General features: G+C 40.3%; 1 protein-coding gene across 1 annotated transcript; it reads left to right on the top strand.

Annotated features, from left to right (window-relative positions):
• The first annotated feature begins 432 nt into the window (after positions 1-432).
• sidt2 (SID1 transmembrane family, member 2) lies at positions 433-18,728 on the top strand. The gene is made up of 28 exons (XM_058799444.1): positions 433-545; positions 1,599-1,833; positions 1,911-2,032; positions 3,022-3,186; positions 4,160-4,205; positions 5,600-5,701; positions 5,806-5,889; positions 6,221-6,320; positions 7,484-7,549; positions 7,633-7,726; positions 7,877-7,932; positions 8,080-8,091; positions 8,634-8,672; positions 8,750-8,827; positions 10,301-10,416; positions 10,490-10,563; positions 10,658-10,724; positions 10,803-10,876; positions 12,780-12,903; positions 12,987-13,104; positions 13,738-13,874; positions 14,132-14,240; positions 15,587-15,663; positions 16,051-16,097; positions 16,183-16,288; positions 16,505-16,615; positions 18,004-18,117; positions 18,200-18,728. Exons 1-28 carry the CDS (start codon positions 433-435, stop codon positions 18,260-18,262), a joined length of 2,649 nt encoding a protein of 882 aa, XP_058655427.1. The 3' UTR covers positions 18,263-18,728.
• Positions 18,729-20,366: the final 1,638 nt, after the last annotated feature.

Below are 20,366 nucleotides of genomic sequence, written 5' to 3'. Positions count from 1 at the left end.
GCGATTAATCGTTATTAATCGTTTGGCAACAATAGTAGGCCTACTGTAACATCTAAAGATACATATCATCATAAAATATGAAATAAAAGCTTTTAAATGTGAGAACTGTATTGGCGGTTAGTATCAGATTCATATGAAATCGCTGCTTTTATGATGAATTTAGTGTAAACACGTGAATAAATGAGTTTCAGCTCAGTCGTAAACAAACGACGTCAAAGCGACGTGTCACGTGTCAATCTGTGCTTCGATTGGCTGTTCAGCAGTGTAGCCCCGCCCTCAGGTAATCCAGCGCGACTGCGTCATATTTAACTAAACGGAAAATATTGTTTGTTGAATAAATGTGGAATTATGAGCTCTGCGTAGGGCGTTCTTTGTGTAAATCAGTGAATGCTGTCCGCGCGTCTTGACGCGGCGTCACGCGACGCGTGCGCGATGACGTCACGCGACGCGGCGTCCTGTCAGTATCAACACAGCAGCGCGAGAGCGAGCGGACCGGAACCGACACGGACAAACCGGATCGCGTTTCATCCGTTTAACGGCGGACTGTGTGTTCTGGTGAGCGCTGTTGTGTGTTAGAATGTGCTTGTACCGGATCCCACGCATTAACGGCAGATAAAACGAGCTTAACGCGAGACACGGTCAGTCTAACGTTCACCGACAGAACCAGTGTGTTTGTATGCTGATTACACTGTATATACTGACATATGTGTAATTATGACATTATAGATATACGTGTGTGATCTATATATATATATATGTATGTATGTATATGCATGCTTGTGAGATGTGAGTGTGGTGGTTAGTGTAGAATTGTAAATACAGCCACTCTTAATACAAATGTTTTTACTATAATAAATATACATGGTTCTTATGGTCTTTGGTGAAAATGTTGTAGATTAATATTTCATTAATTTATTAGAAAAAAATCTGTTGTTTTCATTTATTATAATTACAAATGTTTAGATCATGTTATTGACAACAGAAATCGGTTAATTTGTTTAACATGAGTTTAACTCGAATATTGAGATTTTTTTAATGGTTTTTGAAAGAAGTCTCTTCTGCACATCTACACCGCGTTTATTTGATCTGACCGTAATATTGTGAAATATTGTTACATTTTCAAAGAACTTATTTCTATTTTAATATATTTTGAAATCTAATTTAGTCCCAAAGATTCACTTACTTTTGATTTTTTTTTTTTTTTATTTATCAAAGAATCCTGAAAAAAGATATAACGATTTACACACAAATATTAAGCAGCATAAATGGGTACTAGCATTAATAATTGAGTGCCAATAATAACTGAATATCAGATCAGAATATTATTATGATTTCTGAAGATCATGTGACACTGAAGACTGCAGTAATGATGCTGAAAATACAGCTGCGCATCACAGAAATAAATACAGTTTAACACATATTCACATAGAAAACAGCTATTTTACATCGTAATAATATTTCACAATTTTATTGTATTTTTGATCAAATAAATGCAGCCTTTCAGAGACTTCTTTCAGAAACACAGAACTATGGTAGGTATTGGGAGCTCTGGGCGGTGGAGTATGGCGAGTATGCAGAGAATGTGTTTGCTGGTTCAGACTCACTCCGCTGGTCTTCTGCTTCAGTTCTCAGGCTGATGACGGATCCAGGATGCTGGGGTTCTGCTGCGGTTCCGTCCGGTTCTGTCCGGTCCTGCTGGTCCTGATGCTGGAGTCGTGTGGCGCTAACGTGGTTATCCAGAAAGACGCTCAGTTCGACATGACGTATGACGACATGGTCACCAGCGACAACCAGACCATCTACTCCTACAACCACACCGTCTCCAGAAACAAGGCACGAGTCCATCACAGCACTGAGCACTGTAGTAACACCTGAGGCGCTCGCACTAACGCTCTCTCTCTGTGTCTCAGACGGAGGGTGTGCGTGTGTCCGTGGAGCTGCTGTCGGAGAGCACTCAGAGTCCGGTTCTGTTCGTGGTCCGGCAGAAGCAGGCCGTTCTGTCCTTCCAGGTTCCCCTCATCCTCAGAGGCCTGTGAGTACATCCCATAATAACCTGATCAAAGTGAGCGCGACATGCTCAAATGTGTGTTTGACTTCATCAGTCTCCAAAAATAACAACAAAAAATCTAAATATGAGGTAAAGTGTTATTATGGATTATGGTGAATTTAAAACATAAACTAGTGTTAAATTAAATTAGAAATGAATACATATCCAAAGCAACTTACAAATGAGGAACAAAAGCAATTTGTCAAGGAGCCATCAATATTCATAATATACAATGCCAGTGTACATTGTTTAATACAGTTCACTACATAATAACTATATATATATATGTGTGTGTGTGTGTGTGTGTGTGTGTGTATATGAAATATTGCTGGAGTCAGATGATAATCAGGTGTCAGGGTTAATTTTGGACTCTGATGTGATGATTTGTTTAATCATGTGTGAACTTTGATCTTTCAGTTCCTCATGAACTTCTGTTTTTGCATAAGCAGCACAAATAAAGCAATAAACGCTTTTTAGTCCTCACACTGTATTTTTTTTAAAGGGACAGTTCACTGAAAATGAACATTGTTATCATTTACTCACAATCATGTCGTTCCAAACCCGTAAGACCTCAATAACCTCAACAGAACATCAATAAAACAGTCCATGTGTCATCAGTGGCTCGACCGAATTTTACAATCGTTATTTTTGTTTTCTTTGCACACAAAAAGTATTCTCATAGCTTCGCGAAACTGAATTTGAGCCACTGATGTCACATGGACAGTTTGACTATGTTTCTGGGTCTGGGAACATTTCAGTTGTGTTCTGCCTGTGGAGGGTCAGAGACTCTCACATTTCATCAGAAATATCTTCATTGGTGTTCTGAAGATGAACCGAGGTCTTACGGGTTTGGAACGACACGAGGGCGAGTAATTAATGACAGAATTGTCGTTTTGGGGTGAACTGCTCCTTTAGTTATGTGTTTAAGAGAAGCCCTGTACGAGGATGTGAATGAGGGTTTTCTCTCTCTGCAGGTATCAGAGGAAGTATCAGTACACACAGGTGGGCCGTACGCTGTGTCAGCCGCCCACCAAAGCCGTGGCAGAGACGCAGTTCTTCTACGTGGACGTGTCGACGCTGTCCAGCGCTGGTGTCCACTATCAGCTGCGCGTCAGTCGTGTGGACAGCTTCACGCTGCAGTGAGTCACTGAGCAATCACTCCCTGCACTTTAATCTGATCCAGACTAGGGCTGCACGATACTGGAAAAAATCACATTGCAATATTTAGATTTTCTGCAATATATATTGCGATATGAAAAAAATGATTAACCAGATGACTTGTAAATGATTGGGCTGATTTTGTAGGTGGGTAAATCCACATAGAAAATAAACAAATTACAAACATAAATATAATAGAACAAAGATACAAATGAAATAAACAGTGCTTTATATTTTTCAGGTAAGTCTAACAGTATTCAGGTACAGAAATTGAATAATCAAATGTAAAATGACACTGCATAGTCTTCACTGTATAAATTAAATCTAATAAATCTGTGTTAAAGCTACAAAAGTGATTTTTCTCTGTGTTTTGTTGTTTGATTAACATTCAAGACACAGAAAGCCTCGGGGACATTAAACTGCTGTGAATATACTGTTACACATCCGTTTTCTTTCTCAACTGTTTACCTTCACCTGAGCCATACGCAGCTGTGTTTACTTGCAGAAACATGCATTTCGACAACATTTTGAGGAACAAAAGACAGACAAATAGACGCGGAAGTGAACAGAATTCATGTGCATCTGCGTGGCTCTCACCGTGTCTACACCGGACGACAAAATACTGTAGAACACATTATAATCAGCGATGCTGCCACGTTCTGTTTATGACGTACTGACACAAAGTTCAAATGATGTGCAAAGGTCGCTTTGTCGTGTCCGGTGTAGACACAGTGTCTGTGTGTGAGCAAAGAAAACAATCAGTATAAATATAACGATCAGTATACTAAACGTCACACGTCCTGCGATGTGAATATCACAGATGCTGAAACGATATATCGTGCAGCCCTCATCCAGAGCCGTTCAGTGGCCTGAAGCTGTTTAGTGTCCTGTTTGCATCAGAAGGGCGTGTGCTCTGATCTTTAGGAATGTCATGCTTCTCTTTTCTCTTCACAGGACAGACAAGAAATTCAGCTTCAATGCAACGCCGTCCCAACCACAGGTTCGCACACACACACACACACACTCATTCAGTCACTGGGGCTGGTGTTTTCTTCATGGGTTTAGGTGGTTTATCTTCTCAGATTCACAGAACTGATTTCAGATCAGATGAGTGTCAGAGACGCTGCAGAGCTGATCTCAGAGCAGTCCGTGAATCATCTGGCACTAATGAACATCCTCTGATCTCAGTCCTGCAGCGAGTTTACAGCCGGACAGGTGTGTGTGTGAGAGAGAGAGCAAACAGGTGTGTGTTTGACATCCTGCTTCTGAAGGATCTGAGTCACAGATACAGCTGAAGTGAAGCTGGAGGCCTGTTCATGGAATCATCATTGTGTTGTGTGTAGTTTACTATAATGACAGAAGAATCATGATAAATGTGAATGCAGGGCCAGACACCGCAGCCGCAGATACAAACTACTTACAGGCACCGTTCACCCAAATCTGTGAGAAATTTTGTTTTATTTTTAATTGAAAAAAAGGAAAAGTTCCACTGTATTGCCAGAAAACACAGAGACATTCTTCTAAATGTCTTCTTTTGTGTTCCACTGAAGAAAGAAAGGTTAATGACAGAATGATCATTTTTTTGGGGTGAACTATTGGTTTGAACTTGAGGTAATCACAGGACAGCTGAACTCTGGTTTCAGGGCAGATTTTGACCAGCAGGGGTCGCTGTCACCCTCAGAACATTATAATAATGTCAACCACTCAGATTCATTTCAAAAGCACCAGCATTGCCAAGAAACGGCTTTAGACCACAGTTTGTTTCAGTACATTGTGACACCGCCTTGCTTTGCCATTAAATTTGCTGATGTGAGTGAATTTATCAAAATGACCTACATTACTACAGATCAGCGTCACTTTTGATCATCTGACCCAAATATGCTGAAGATCTGTGACAGATTTTGATGAGTCTGAAGAACTGTTTTTGACCAGTTCAATCTTGAATATGAATAATGTGGGTTATTTCAGATGACTCTCTCTCTCTCTCTCTCTCTCACACACTCACACACACAAACGTTTACTTATCTCTATAAATGTGGGCATTGCCTAGATTTATAGCTAATAGCTAATTATCATGGCTATAGCTATAGTAATAATTATAATAATAATAATAATAATAATAAACTAATACCATAGCTAATTATAAACACTGAACACTAACCAATACACTAAACCTAAAAGAAAACATTCTGCATTTTTTCCATTTTAAAACACTTCAATTTACTTTTATTTTTATTTTTTTGCAAATGAGGACCTCTCCAAAAGGAGGTTTTGTCAGGTTCAGCTCACTTCTTGCCCCCAAAATATAGATTTATACACACAGAGAGATCTCCTGCAGTGATTGAGTCAGTGTAATGACTTTGTGTGTGTGTGTGTGTGTGTGTGTGTGTGCAGTTCTTTAAGTACATGTTTCCGGATGGTGTGGACACAGTGATTGTGAAGGTGAACTCACAGAAGAACTTCCCCTGCTCAGTCATGTCAATACAGGACATCCAGGTGAGAGAAACACACACACACACACACACACACACACACATATCAGAGTCAGTCAGATGTGCATAGAGTGATATCTGTCTGTCTGTCTCTCTCGGTCTGTCCAGTGTCCAGTTTATGATCTGGATAATAATGTGGCGTTTATTGGAATGTATCAGACTATGACCACCACAGCCGCCATCACAGTGCAGGTAACACACACGCACACACACACACACACACACACACACACACACACTGCTCATCACAAGAGCTTTCCACTTATGTAAATGTTTTTGAACTACGCTAATGACATTTTATGTCGCCTAACCATCACTGAAACTGTTTTTCATGTAATATTGTAGTCAGGCATTGAGGTCATGTAACTAAAATGTTACATGCATACATTGCATTTTTAATTAAACATGGTTGAAATATGTTTATGTATCTGTTTGATTGACGGGGACGGGCGCACCAGCACACAGAATCAGTGCACTGCTGTTATTATTATTATTGTGTGAGGATGTGTTCTGTGTCTTTCAGAAGAAGGATTTCCCCAGTAACAGTTTCTATGTGGTGGTGGTGGTGAAGACTGAAGACGAGGCGTGCGGAGGACCGCTGCGATTCTACCCGCTCTTACCGGGTTTGTGTAGCCAATCAGAGCACAGTGTTACTGTACTGTATCCAATCAGAGCACAGTGTTACTGTACTGTATCCAATCAGAGCACAGTGTTACTGTACTGTATCCAATCAGAGTGCAGTGTTACTACTGCAGCCAATCAGAGCACAGTGTTACTGTACTGCATCCAATCAGAGCACAGTGTTACTGTACTGCATCCAATCAGAGCACAGTGTTACTGTACTGTATCCAATCAGAGTGCAGTGTTACTCTACTGCAGCCAATCAGAGCACAGTGTTACTGTACTGTATCCAATCAGAGCACAGTGTTACTGTACTGCAGCCAATCAGAGCACAGTGTTACTGTACTGCAGCCAATCAGAGCACAGTGTTACTGTACTGTATCCAATCAGAGTGCAGTGTTACTCTACTGCAGCCAATCAGAGCACAGTGTTACTGTACTGCATCCAATCAGAGCACAGTGTTACTGTACTGTATCCAATCAGAGCACAGTGTTACTGTACTGCAGCCAATCAGAGCACAGTGTTACTGTACTGCATCCAATCAGAGCGCAGTGTTACTCTACTGCAGCCAATCAGAGCACAGTGTTACTGTACTGTATCCAATCAGAGCACAGTGTTACTGTACTGCATCCAATCAGAGCACAGTGTTACTGTACTGCATCCAATCAGGCGCAGTGTTACTGTACTGTATCCAATCAGAGTGCAGTGTTACTCTACTGCAGCCAATCAGGCGCAGTGTTACTCTACTGCAGCCAATCAGAGCACAGTGTTACTGTACTGCATCCAATCAGAGCGCAGTGTTACTGTACTGTATCCAATCAGAGTGCAGTGTTACTCTACTGCAGCCAATCAGAGCACAGTGTTACTGTACTGCATCCAATCAGAGCGCAGTGTTACTGTACTGTATCCAATCAGAGCACAGTGTTACTGTACTGCAGCCAATCAGAGCACAGTGTTACTGTACTGCATCCAATCAGGCGCAGTGTTACTGTACTGTATCCAATCAGAGCACAGTGTTACTACTGCAGCCAATCAGAGCGCAGTGTTACTGTACTGCATCCAATCAGAGCGCAGTGTTACTGTACTGTATCCAATCAGAGCACAGTGTTATTGTACTGCAGCCAATCAGAATCCCTGTTTGATGTGATTGTGTGTGTTTCCTCAGATGAGCTGCTGGATGCTGGGAATCGCAGTAAAACTCTGGATGTGATTGTTTCTCCTGCCATTAACTGTAAGCAGCACACTACACATTCACTCGGTCGTTCATTCATTCATCCGTCCATCAGTTCATTGGCTCATTCTGTTGTTCTCTAGCGGAGGTGTATGTGATGGGGATGCTCTTCTGCTTGGGGATCTTCCTGTCCTTCTATCTGCTAACGTTTCTCGTGGCGTGTTTGGAGAATAAGAGGTATGGACATTGTTTGAAGTGATTATGACACAGATGCTGCTCTGAGCCTGAAACATGATCCCAGCGACACTGAATAAATCCAGTAATCAATGGTTTTCATGATGATGTGTGACGATTAAATGACAGCCAATCATATTCTGTCTGTCTCAGGATGAACAGGAAGAGGGAGGGGCTTCTGAACATTGACACCTCACCTGCTGAGACAGGTAACCAAACACACACATCTGTAGGAGTGTTAGCTGTAATCTATTAATTAATCCAGATCACAGAATTATTCATGTCTTTAATGTAATGAGTGACTTTATTAAAGTGTTTATTCTTTTATTTTATTTTCGGCATCTTTGTGTGTTTAGCGTCTCTCTTGGGTAAGATCTGTGTGTGATTTATTTGCATGCTGTCCCTCACTGTGTGTGTGTGTGTGTGTGTGTGTGTGTGTGTGTGTGTGTGTATGTTTATGTGTATGTGTGTGTGCAAGATACGATGCTTCCTGCTTTCATTTGCTCACAAACTCTCTCTCTCTACGGGAACTTCCTGTACACATCTGTAGTTGTGACATCACTGCTGTAAACTAACCCAGCACTAACACACTCCTGTTTAGAAGTGATTAGTAACATCTTTTAATCTCAGTTTTGGGCATGACAGCCTCATTTACACACAGGAGTGACTCTGCTGAACGATCGAGTGATCTCTGTAGAAAGAAACATGAATGCCAGCAGTGTTTGAAATATTAAAAACTATTATACTAGTTGTTTAGATCAGTTCTGTGTGGATTTCGTGTAAATGTGGTGTCACTCCTGTAAGTAACTGAACTGTGTATGATATTCAGTACTGAAGGTTTAGATGGAGTTACACACACACACACACACACACTCACGAGCATCTATGTAACTCAAAGTGTGTGTTTCAGGAAAGGCTTCAGTGTCTCCGTATGAATACGGTTCATTTGGTAAGTTTGTGAAAGCTTTCACTCCGATTGATTCTTTCTGTGTCAGATGTGTTTTAATCTGTCTGCTGTTTCTCTAGCTGATAACGGCAGCACATTGAGCTCTGAAGCGATTACTGACAGTTTAGCATCGGCCGATGGGAACTACGGATACATAGGTACACACACACACACACAGAATATATTCATGTTCATGTTGCCAGTTCACTGCCCTCTCATTGGCTGTCTGGTGTGCTCTACTTTCTGATTGGTGTGTTTTTACCACTTAGGATCGGAGACTTTTAAACGGCGAATAATCACAGCACATCATGTAGCCATCCGCATTGGTGACACACCCACTTTATAAATCAGCCAATCAGCACCTCCATATGAAATCCCACCCAATCCAAAATCAGAATCCCACAAATATTGGTCTGATGTCCTGAAAAGCATTGGAAATGATTTGGGCTGCCCTCGACTAAAGATTTTTCTGGTTGACTAGTAGTCGTTCATTTGAAGCATTAGTCGACTAATCACACGTTTATTAATAAACCATAAAAATCATAATAATGAGCCTTTAATAGCCTACATATAATAAGCGCTCATGCACATGCATAAAGCTTGCCACGGCACACCGGCAGAAGTAATGATTATGAATGTGTCAGAGAAAAACAGTAAGGAGGTTGCATTAACATTTTAATAATTTATTGCTAAACTAGTGCTTTCTTTGTTTTCGGTTTAAGAGATGAAGTCAGCGACACTGACTCGTCATCTCCGCAGTAATGATGCGCCTGTATGCATGTTACATTATTACATAATCTGAGAATATCTGTTTTACATTTGAATTGGTTCATTTGAAAGTAGACATTTCGCTCTCTATAGATATATTTTTAATGTTTGTAAGGCAAAGATATACACGGAGTTTCATGCTCAAGTTCACAGAGACCAAGACGGCAGAAAGTGCATCCTGTTGCTTTCATTATTTCACAAAAGCGCAATGTTTTGTTGTTATTGTGAGTGCAAAAATAAACGTAATAACACAAATAAATGTAGAGTCTTTACAGATTTGAAAGATGTATTACTCTTATCTGAATGAGCAAAAATTAGTGAGTATTATAAGTGAGCGGCGCCTCCGTCTGTCCTGCAGTGAGCTACTGTTCATCTTCACACTCCACACAGACACTGAATAGCGCACATTTCTCTAGCTTAACATTAGATTGAGCGGCCATGTAAAGTTACTGCAAATTACATATTTCAGATGATAAGCCATATTTGAGGTCGATGATAGACGAGCATTTGGATGTCCTGCTCAATGTATTACCACATAGACCAGCCGTTAACGATCAGCGTGACTTCGCCGATGTGGATTTTTATTTTTTTATTTTTTTCTGCGGCTAATAAAATTTTGGTTAACCGAGTCTCTTCTCGTCGACTATTAGGGGGCAGCCCTAGAAATTATAATTTCTCTAATTGTATTTGTCTATTAAATGCATAAATGCAAAGGACTAAATCAGGTGCCCTATTTGCTGAAAGATTTTGCATGTAGTCTAATGAATGATGTCAGCGTCTATTTCAGGAGTTCATTCAGTGATCCATCTATAATGGCGATATAAATCTGAAATCTGCTGATCAGTGTTTTTTCTGCGTTCTAGAGCGTTCCTTAGAGAGCGTCGGCCGCAGTCGACAAGAGTCTCTGAGTTCAGTAGAAGAGGACGATTACGACACGCTGGCCGACATCGACTCGGACAAAAACATCGTCCGTACGAAGGTGCTCGATCTACCGAAAAAACACAACTATAACTGTGTGTGTGTTTATTTACTGTGATCTCTGCCCTTCACAGAAGTTCCTGTGCGTCTCTGATCTGGCTCGTAAAGACAAACGCATCCTCAGCAAGAAATACCAGATCTACTTCTGGTGAGTCTCAAACACACGGGTCAGGACAGGAAGTGTGCGTGCGTGTTTGTTTTATACCTCCAGTGATTGTGATGTGTGTGTGTTTTCATTGCAGGAACATCGCTACGATCGCAGTGTTTTACGCTCTTCCTGTCATTCAGCTGGTTATCACCTATCAGACGGTATGAAATCTCTGTTTGTGTCTCATGCCGTGTCTTGATTGGACTTCATGATGACTATTATTCTGTATTTTCTGACAGGTTGTAAATGTCACAGGAAACCAAGACATCTGCTATTATAACTTCCTGTGTGCACACCCTCTTGGAGCACTAAGGTGTGTGTGTGTGTGTGTGTGTGTGTGTGTGTGTGTGTGCGTGCGCACATTCTTCAGACATTCATACAAAACTACCTAATTTTGCTATAAATTTGGTCGCAACATATAATCATTGCTGTTGATAGTGTTCACTGTCTATTTGAATACATATAATTAACTACATGATTTTTACTGTACATTTTTGTGACCCTGGAGCATAAAAGCAGTCATAAGCAGCACAGGTATATTTAGTCAATACATTGTATGGGTCAAAATTATACATTTTTATTTTTTCTGCGGCTAATAAAATTTTGGTTAACCGAGTCTCTTCTCGTCGACTATTAGGGGCAGCCCTAGAAATTATAATTTCTCTAATTGTATTTGTCTATTAAATGCATAAATGCAAAGGACTAAATCAGGTGCCCTATTTGCTGAAAGATTTTGCATGTAGTCTAATGAATGATGTCAGCGTCTATTTCAGGAGTTCATTCAGTGATCCATCTATAATGGCGATATAAATCTGAAATCTGCTGATCAGTGTTTTTTCTGCGTTCTAGAGCGTTCCTTAGAGAGCGTCGGCCGCAGTCGACAAGAGTCTCTGAGTTCAGTAGAAGAGGACGATTACGACACGCTGGCCGACATCGACTCGGACAAAAACATCGTCCGTACGAAGGTGCTCGATCTACCGAAAAACACAACTATAACTGTGTGTGTGTTTATTTACTGTGATCTCTGCCCTTCACAGAAGTTCCTGTGCGTCTCTGATCTGGCTCGAAGACAAACGCATCCTCAGCAAGAAATACCAGATCTACTTCTGGTGAGTCTCAAACACACGGGTCAGGACAGGAAGTGTGCGTGCGTGTTTGTTTTATACCTCCAGTGATTGTGATGTGTGTGTGTTTTCATTGCAGGAACATCGCTACGATCGCAGTGTTTTACGCTCTTCCTGTCATTCAGCTGGTTATCACCTATCAGACGGTATGAAATCTCTGTTTGTGTCTCATGCCGTGTCTTGATTGGACTTCATGATGACTATTATTCTGTATTTTCTGACAGGTTGTAAATGTCACAGGAAACCAAGACATCTGCTATTATAACTTCCTGTGTGCACACCCTCTTGGAGCACTAAGGTGTGTGTGTGTGTGTGTGTGTGTGTGTGTGTGTGTGTGCGCACATTCTTCAGACATTCATACAAAACTACCTAATTTTGCTATAAATTTGGTCGCAACATATAATCATTGCTGTTGATAGTGTTCACTGTCTATTTGAATACATATAATTAACTACATGATTTTTACTGTACATTTTTTGTGACCCTGGAGCATAAAAGCAGTCATAAGCAGCACAGGTATATTTAGTCAATACATTGTATGGGTCAAAATTATACATTTTTCTTTTATGCCAAAAATCATTAGGATATTAAGTAAAGATCATGTTCCATTAAGATATTTTGTAAGTTTTCTACCGTAAATATATCAAAACCTAATTTCTGATTAGTAATATGCATTGCTAAGAACTTCATTTGAACAATATTTAGATTTTTTTGCACCCTCAGATTCCAGATTTTCAAATAGTTGCATCTCAGACAAACATTGTACTATCCTAACAAATCTCAGACAAATCTCTTGTCCTATCTATATAAATGTCAATTTCAAAAAATTGACCCTTATGACTGGTTTTGTGATCCAGGGTCACATTTCTGCCATATGGACATCACCCTTACATAGTCACCACTGATAAGCTACTCCTAAATATAATGTAGAAACTTTAATTTTCTGTGAAGCTGCTTTGCAAGGATTTGTATAGTGAAAAGCACTATACAAATAAACGTGAATTGAATTTTTGAAGCAATTAGTGGATAATAAACAGTCCAACAGCATCAAGGACAAGGACAAGGTAAATGTGAGTGTTGTGATGTTTTCAGCTCCTTCAATAACATCCTGAGTAACCTGGGTTATGTGCTGCTGGGGCTGCTCTTCCTGCTCATCGTCTTACAGAGAGACATCCTTCATAACCGCGCGCTCGAGCGCAACGACACCACAGCGCTGGTGAGACACAAACACAAGCGTCATATCCACTCAGACTCTGCAGCACTTCAGACACATGTTCTGATCAGCTGTTTGTCTTTCAGGAGTGTGGCATTCCCAAGCACTTCGGCCTGTATTACGCCATGGGCACTGCGCTGATGATGGAGGGGCTACTCAGCGCCTGCTACCACGTCTGTCCAAACTACACCAACTTCCAGTTCGGTGAGTGCGAAGAAGCTCATGTACCACAGGCTAGAGCTGCACGATTAAAAGATCGCGATCTCATTTCTCAATGGCATGATTCACCTGTGTCTATTAAACCTTTGAGAGAGTCATACCGGAACATTCAGATCTGTGTTTGTGCTGCCGCTGACACAGAGAGAGCAGACGTGTTTAGATAAGAAACAGCGTCTTTTCAACTACACAGTATTATTTCTGTCTTACAGTCATTCATATAATCACAGAAATACAGGGATGAAAGTTTATAGTTCAGATAGGGGTGTACGATATTGACAAAAAAATATCTCTATTTTCGGGGATTTTATCGATAACGATAATTATGTGCGATATTGGGCGGAGTTTATAAGACTAAATGTTTGTAGTGCTTATGTCACCAGAGAGAAGATCCGGTTATGACATTTAGATAAAAAATTACAAAGAAAAAAATGAAACATGCATGGATGTATTTGTTCCTAATGCATTTAGAAAATAGACGAGTGGATTTTCATTTCATGTTAACTGTAACTTAAAATCTCTGGGTGACTTCAAGTAAGTATTTTAGCTCAAAGGGGTTTGGCTGATAATAAAGCTTGGGAATCTCTGATCTTGTGTATCTTGTGTGTTTGTGTGTTTCAGACACCTCGTTCATGTATATGATTGCTGGACTGTGTATGTTGAAGCTGTATCAGAAGAGACACCCGGACATCAACGCCAGTGCTTACTCCGCTTACGCTTGTCTGGCTGCCGTCATATTCTTCTCTGTGCTGGGAGTGGTGAGAGCTTACACACACACACACACACACACACACACACACACACACAGGCACACGCCTTTGTATTCAAGTGTATGATCTCATAAATCAGCCAAATCATGTTTATATTTCAGTCTAGTGATGCAGGTTTTTATGAGGGTTGGTTTAGGGGTCAACAGGCAGTTAGGAGACAGAAACTATCATTAACCTGGTAGAAAAACCATGAATGTTTCTGAGATGAGTCTAACCTGCGTGTGTGCGTGTGTGTGTGTGTGTAGGTGTTTGGTAAGGGTAACACAGTGTTCTGGATCATCTTCTCTGTCATACACATACTGGCCACAATGCTGCTGAGCACACAGCTCTACTACATGGGCCGCTGGAGACTCGGTGAGTTACACACATAACACACACACACACACACACATATACACATACATACATACATATAACACACACACACTGGCGGTTATATCCCTGGGCGCTGCGGATAATCCATGGGTCGGGTGGGTCGGGTAATAAAAAAAATGCATTCTGATTATTTGCGGGTGGGTCGCAGGTGGATAAGATAAATCATTAATGATGCAAATATTAACTACATTTTCTAAATAGGCTACAGAAATTGAATAAACTGTAAATTAACATATTAAAGTTATTCAACAAAACATTAGTTATTCAAGAGCAGTGAGGGATCTCTTTTGTTGTTTGATTAACATTAATGACAGACGGCAGCTTTATTAGGCTGCTGTCACAACACCTGTTTCACGGATCCAATACTGATACACATGCGCTTTCATTCACAACTGTTTACATTAACTTCAGACAAAACCGACAGTGCTTATGAGGATACTCCAGGACGACCATTGTGATGTCATTTTGTGTGTATTTGGTCACTTAAGCGCAACAAGCTTTGCTTGCAGACTCAGTGTGGTTCTCGCAGCGCTGTGACCGAGCGCACAGTAAAGCGCCTCTGGAGCGCGCGAGTACCAAATGGCTAAAAAAGACGTGAAAATACATTTTTGTGACGATGCAACAATGACCGATTAGGAAATTGACAATTCTGTCAACTGTCCCGAAACACGAGCTGAAGTCTTGTATCGCAGCGTGCAGCTCTAGATGCGCTGATGTGAAGAGAAGGTCAGAGAGAGGACGCAGTGCAGCTGAAGCACTCGCGCTGGGTTCAAAGGACTGGTCTGATCTGATTCACTCATCTAACCTACACGCTATATTGAATAAATGTTTTGCAGTAATTTCCCTCATTTTAAAGTTGAAAGCTGCGGGAGTGAGTAATGGGATATATGCACAATCCCTCACCAAAATTCAGGACCTAATTAAACATAACTCTATTATACAGAGAATTGTGAAATAGATTTTCATGACCTTTCCAAAACTTTCTGGGTTTATTTATTTTTCCAAAACTTTCCAGGCCTGGAAATTGCTGTTTTAAAATTCCACTTTTCCAGGTTTTTCATGACCACACGAACCCTGAATGTGACGATCGGGTCGGTTATCTAAATCAGACAAAAATATAGGTGCGGGCGGTTACCGGGTGGATCATTTATTTGAAGCTGTGGGTTCGGGTGACGATTTAGCTCATCCGCACATCACTAACACACTCACACACTCACACACACACACGCTCATTTACACACATGAAAACACACACTCTTACACACACACACATTCAACATGTCTGACATATTCAGCAGGAGAAGCTGATGCTGTGTGTGTTTCAGACTCTGGGATCTTGCGCAGGATCTTGAATGTGATCTACACAGACTGTATTCGGCAGTGCAGTGGACCCATGTACATTGTGAGTACACACACACACACACACACACGTTTGTTTTCGTGAACAGTGGGTTCATCGCATAGGCATAATGGTTTTTATACTGTACTTACTGTATGTGCTATTGTCCTACACCAACCCTACACCTAAACCTACCCCTTACAGGAGACTTTCTGCTATTTCAGATGTTCAATACACTCCATTCTGAGTGATTTATAAGCGTTTTGAAAAGTGGGGACATGGAGTAATGTCCTGAAAAGTCACCTTCTCCTTGTAATACCTGTCATACCCTTGTTATTATACAAATTTATGTCCTCATTTGTCACAAAAACGTGTACACACACACACACACACACACATACGTGCAGCTGTCGCAGTGAATCTCTCTGATGTGTGTGTGTGTGTGTGTAGGATCGGATGGTTCTGCTGGTGATGGGAAACATTGTGAACTGGTCACTGTGAGTAACACTGATCATCATCTCGCATCTCTCAGTCACATGATACGAGCACATGCGTGACCCCTGTGTGTGTGTGTGTGTTCAGGGCGGCGTACGGCCTCATCAAACGACCCAATGACTTCGCTTCGTACCTGCTGGCCATCGCTATCTGTAACCTGCTGCTCTACTTCGCCTTTTACATCATAATGAAGGTGCCGCTCTCATTATGACATCATCATCTACTTCCTGTGGTCCTGACGCCTCACCGCAGGGTTCTTCAGATCCGGCCCTGACTGACGGTGGCCCTCGAGGGCCGGATCTGAAGAACTGTCCTGTGGTTTCTGTGAGAGGAGCTTGTGCTCCGGTGATTGAATTGAGGTTTAGTCTCGTTCAGATGTGTTTATTTGTGTTTGAACTGTTGTGTGCAGCTGCGCAGCGGCGAGCGAATCAAGTGTCTGGCTCTGGTGTGTATTCTCTTCACCGCTGTGGTCTGGGGATTCGCTCTGTTCTTCTTCTTTCAGGGTCTCAGTACATGGCAGGTGCGTCACACACACACACACACACACACTTTACCCTATTTTGTCCGTGAATTTTATTTGTTATATGTATACTACCATTCAAAAAGTTTAGGGTCAGAAATATTTTTTTTTTAATTAATATTTTTATTTATCAAGGATGCAGTAAATTGATCAAAAGTGACAGTAAAGACATTTAAAATGTGACAAAAGATTTCTTTTTCAAATAAGTTTTTTTTTTTTTTTTTTAAACTGTCTATTCATCTGTGAATCCTGAAAAATAAAATATCACGGTTTGCATAAAAATATTGTGCAGCACAACTGTTTTCAACATTGATAATAATCAGAAATGTTTGTTGAGCAGTAAATCAGCATATTAGAATGATTTCTGAAGATCATGTGACACTGAAGACTGCAGTAATGATGCTGAAAATACAGCTGCATCACAGAAATAAATTACAGTTTAACACATATTCACATAGAAAACAGCTGTTTTACACTGTAATAATATTTAACATTTTTGATCAAATGAATGCAGCCTTAGTGAACAGAATAAAATTCTTTCAAAAAATCTTACTGACCCCAAACTTCTGAACAGTCATGTATTTAAATAACTTCTGAGCGTTACATCAATCCCAGCTCATGATGCTTCGGGTCTAATCATTTAAACTATTTTAGTCAAGTTTCTATTTATAATAAAGTTGGATGCTTGTTTACCCATTTTACTGAAGTTTAGCACTAAAGTGTTTGCTTTCATTCAGTGTTCGACTTCTTACCTGCCAAAAGCTGAAGAATGGAAAACAATTACCAGCTGTAAAATCACTGGCATTATTTGGTTAATTTATTTACTGGCTATTAATAATGGAGTTTCACTTCTATATTTGGTTCTTACATTGTAATTTAAAGCTAGCTTCAGGCTGCTCTTCAAATAAAAGTAAGTATAACATTCATAGTTGCAGTCCCACGTAAACCCTCGTCGGTTATGTAATAAATGAACGTAAACAGTTGAGAATGAAAATACGTGTGAAACAGTAAATTGGATCCGTGCGGCTCTTAAAGTGACAGCAGTCTAATATTCCTGCTGCGACTGTTCTTCATATTAATCAAACAACAAAAGACAAAGACAAAATCACTTACTGCTCTTGACTGAGCTTCTTTTTTAGCTTTAATAAGTAACAGATGAAGGTTAATCCTTACAGCTTATGCTGTTTTATGTTACATTAGACTATTCATATATATATATATATATCGCTATCTTTAAATAAATCATTCAAATGACGTTTTGGTCATATGGCCCACTCATAATCATGATTGCAATATTGACCAAAATAATGGTGATTATGATTTTTGTCGTAATCGAGCAGCCCTAGTGTTACCTGTGTGCAGTGATGTTGATCGATCTGTGTCTCCAGAAAACACCAGCTGAGTCTCGTGAGCACAACCGTGAGTGTATCCTGCTCTCCTTCTTTGACGATCACGACATCTGGCACTTCCTGTCTTCCATCGCCATGTTCGGTTCCTTCCTGGTGAGTCCAGAACATCAGTCAGACTCAAAGACAACTGAAAATCACGTCAAATAAACACTCATCTGTCTGTCTGTGGTCTCAGGTTCTGCTCACGATGGACGACGACCTCGACGCGGTTCAACGAGACAAAATCTACGTCTTCTGATGGACAGACATCGAGTCCCTGTACTAGCCAATCACAGAGCAGCACTGGGGGTATCGGCCAATGAGAGGCCTCGCTACCTGAATATGTTTACCTGCCAGTCAGAGACGGTGTGGGAGGAGCCTCATACGAGAACTGATGCTGATAGGACAGTGAATGTGCCAGTCAAACTGCCAGAGCTCCTCCCTTCATCGCCGTGTTAATCGCTTCAGACCTGCCCTACAAATCTCAATGCATTTTTGTACCGGTGCAGTTTCTCTGTTCTCTGCGTTTGTGTCCGTCTGTGGCCTTCTGTGTCTGTGGTTTTGGACCGTGTGGTTCTGACTGTAAATCCGAGCCGAGCTGCTTCACTCATCTAAAGATGATTCTGATCTGAGAAAATCAACTTTGCACTGTCTTAAAATTACAGATTGTGTTTTTACAGAGTACAAACGGAATGATTACTGAATAAAGACTTTTTACGGTTGTTTTCAGGTGTGTAAATCTGTTTTGCTTAATGATGACCGTGGACAGGAAACTAATGATTCATATTACTGGACCGGTGCTGAAAAACACAACGGATTTAAGTTTCCATGCACCAAAACAATCAGTTTATAGTGTTTTTTTGTTGTTGTTGCAAAAACAGGCAGTGCCTCTACTACAAGAACTAAACATTTAATAAACAAAGAAATATCTCTAGCCATTTAAAATTATAAACCACTGCATTTTAATTATGATACAAGCCAACACACACATATAGCATGAGCAGCTTTTATTTAAATTTCAAGGGTGTAGAATTTAGTAGAGATACTATGACACGTCCCACCGATATCAGCCACTACTGAACCGTCCCTAGCAATAACTTTGATCAAACAATTAAATATATGTGTATGTAACCACTGTTGTTGTATCTGAAATAGATCATACCCTTGACATTACATGAGAAGATAAAGAAATACGCTAGAAAATAGTTAAGAGATGTGTGGAGTAAGAACAGTTCGGCTGAATGATAAAGTTTAGCATCTAACTTTGTTGACTTGCTGTTTTGTGTTCATCTGCTTCTCCCATTTGCTCTTTTTACATCGATTATCACTCTATACAGACTAATACATTCAGATACAGAAATCATTTCTCAAATATTCATATATACTGATAAATTTAACATTGACTTCAATGTTATGAGACTGGATGCTTTCAACTGATTTCTATTGAACTGCAGCTCAAACTATTTCAAATCTAGTGAATTAAGCTACAAACTCCATAATCAAGCACAATGTTTCCATCTAACATGTATTTTGAGCTGCAGCTCGTCATATTAATGGAGTGTTTCACTAGTTGGCAGTAAACCGGTTACCTCACTGAATATGTTCATAGATTTGTGTTGAATTTGATTCATGGATTTCTTTGTTGAAGAGTTCACAGAACTGTTACCAATGATTTCCTCAGAGTTTGACTGTTTTACTATTGCAGGGGATTTTAATATTCACATGGATAATGCAGAAATCAAAACTGCAGAAGAAATTATAATTGTTTTAAACACTTTTGATCTGATCCAGCATGTGCATGGACCCACACACAATCGTGGACACACTCTAGATTTACTCATCAGTAAAGGTCTAAACATCTCATCCATTGTTGTTAAGGATGTAGCACTATCTGATCACTTCTGTATTTTCTTTGATATATTGATCTCTGTTACCACTGAATCTAGATCTGTCTCTGTCAGAAAGAGATGCATTAACGAGAACACTAGTGCGCTATTTATGAAGGCTATATCTTTAACACCAAGCATTTCTGCAGACTCTGATCTTCTCCTGGATTCTTTTAACTCAAAAGTTAAGAATGTTATTGATGATATTGCTCCGACAAGGGTCTGCAAGAAGAATGGCAGACAAAAATCACCATGGAGAAAATCAACAGCAGTTCAGAGTATGAAAAGACAATGCAGAAAAGCTGAGCGGATGTGGCGGAAGACAAAACTGGAAATTCACTATAGCATCTATAAACACAGCCTTCATGCTTTCAATGTGGAACTAGCCACAGCTAGACAGACCTTAAAAAACCTTATAAACAGTAACTTAAACAACTTTCGCACTCTTTTTGCTACTGTGGAGAGACTTACAAACCC

The sequence above is a fragment of the Onychostoma macrolepis genome, chromosome 15 (assembly GCF_012432095.1).
Source record: "Onychostoma macrolepis isolate SWU-2019 chromosome 15, ASM1243209v1, whole genome shotgun sequence".
NCBI classification, from domain to species: domain Eukaryota; kingdom Metazoa; phylum Chordata; class Actinopteri; order Cypriniformes; family Cyprinidae; genus Onychostoma; species Onychostoma macrolepis.
Note: the sequence above shows the minus strand (reverse complement) of the source record. Positions and strands in the feature narration are given on the sequence as shown.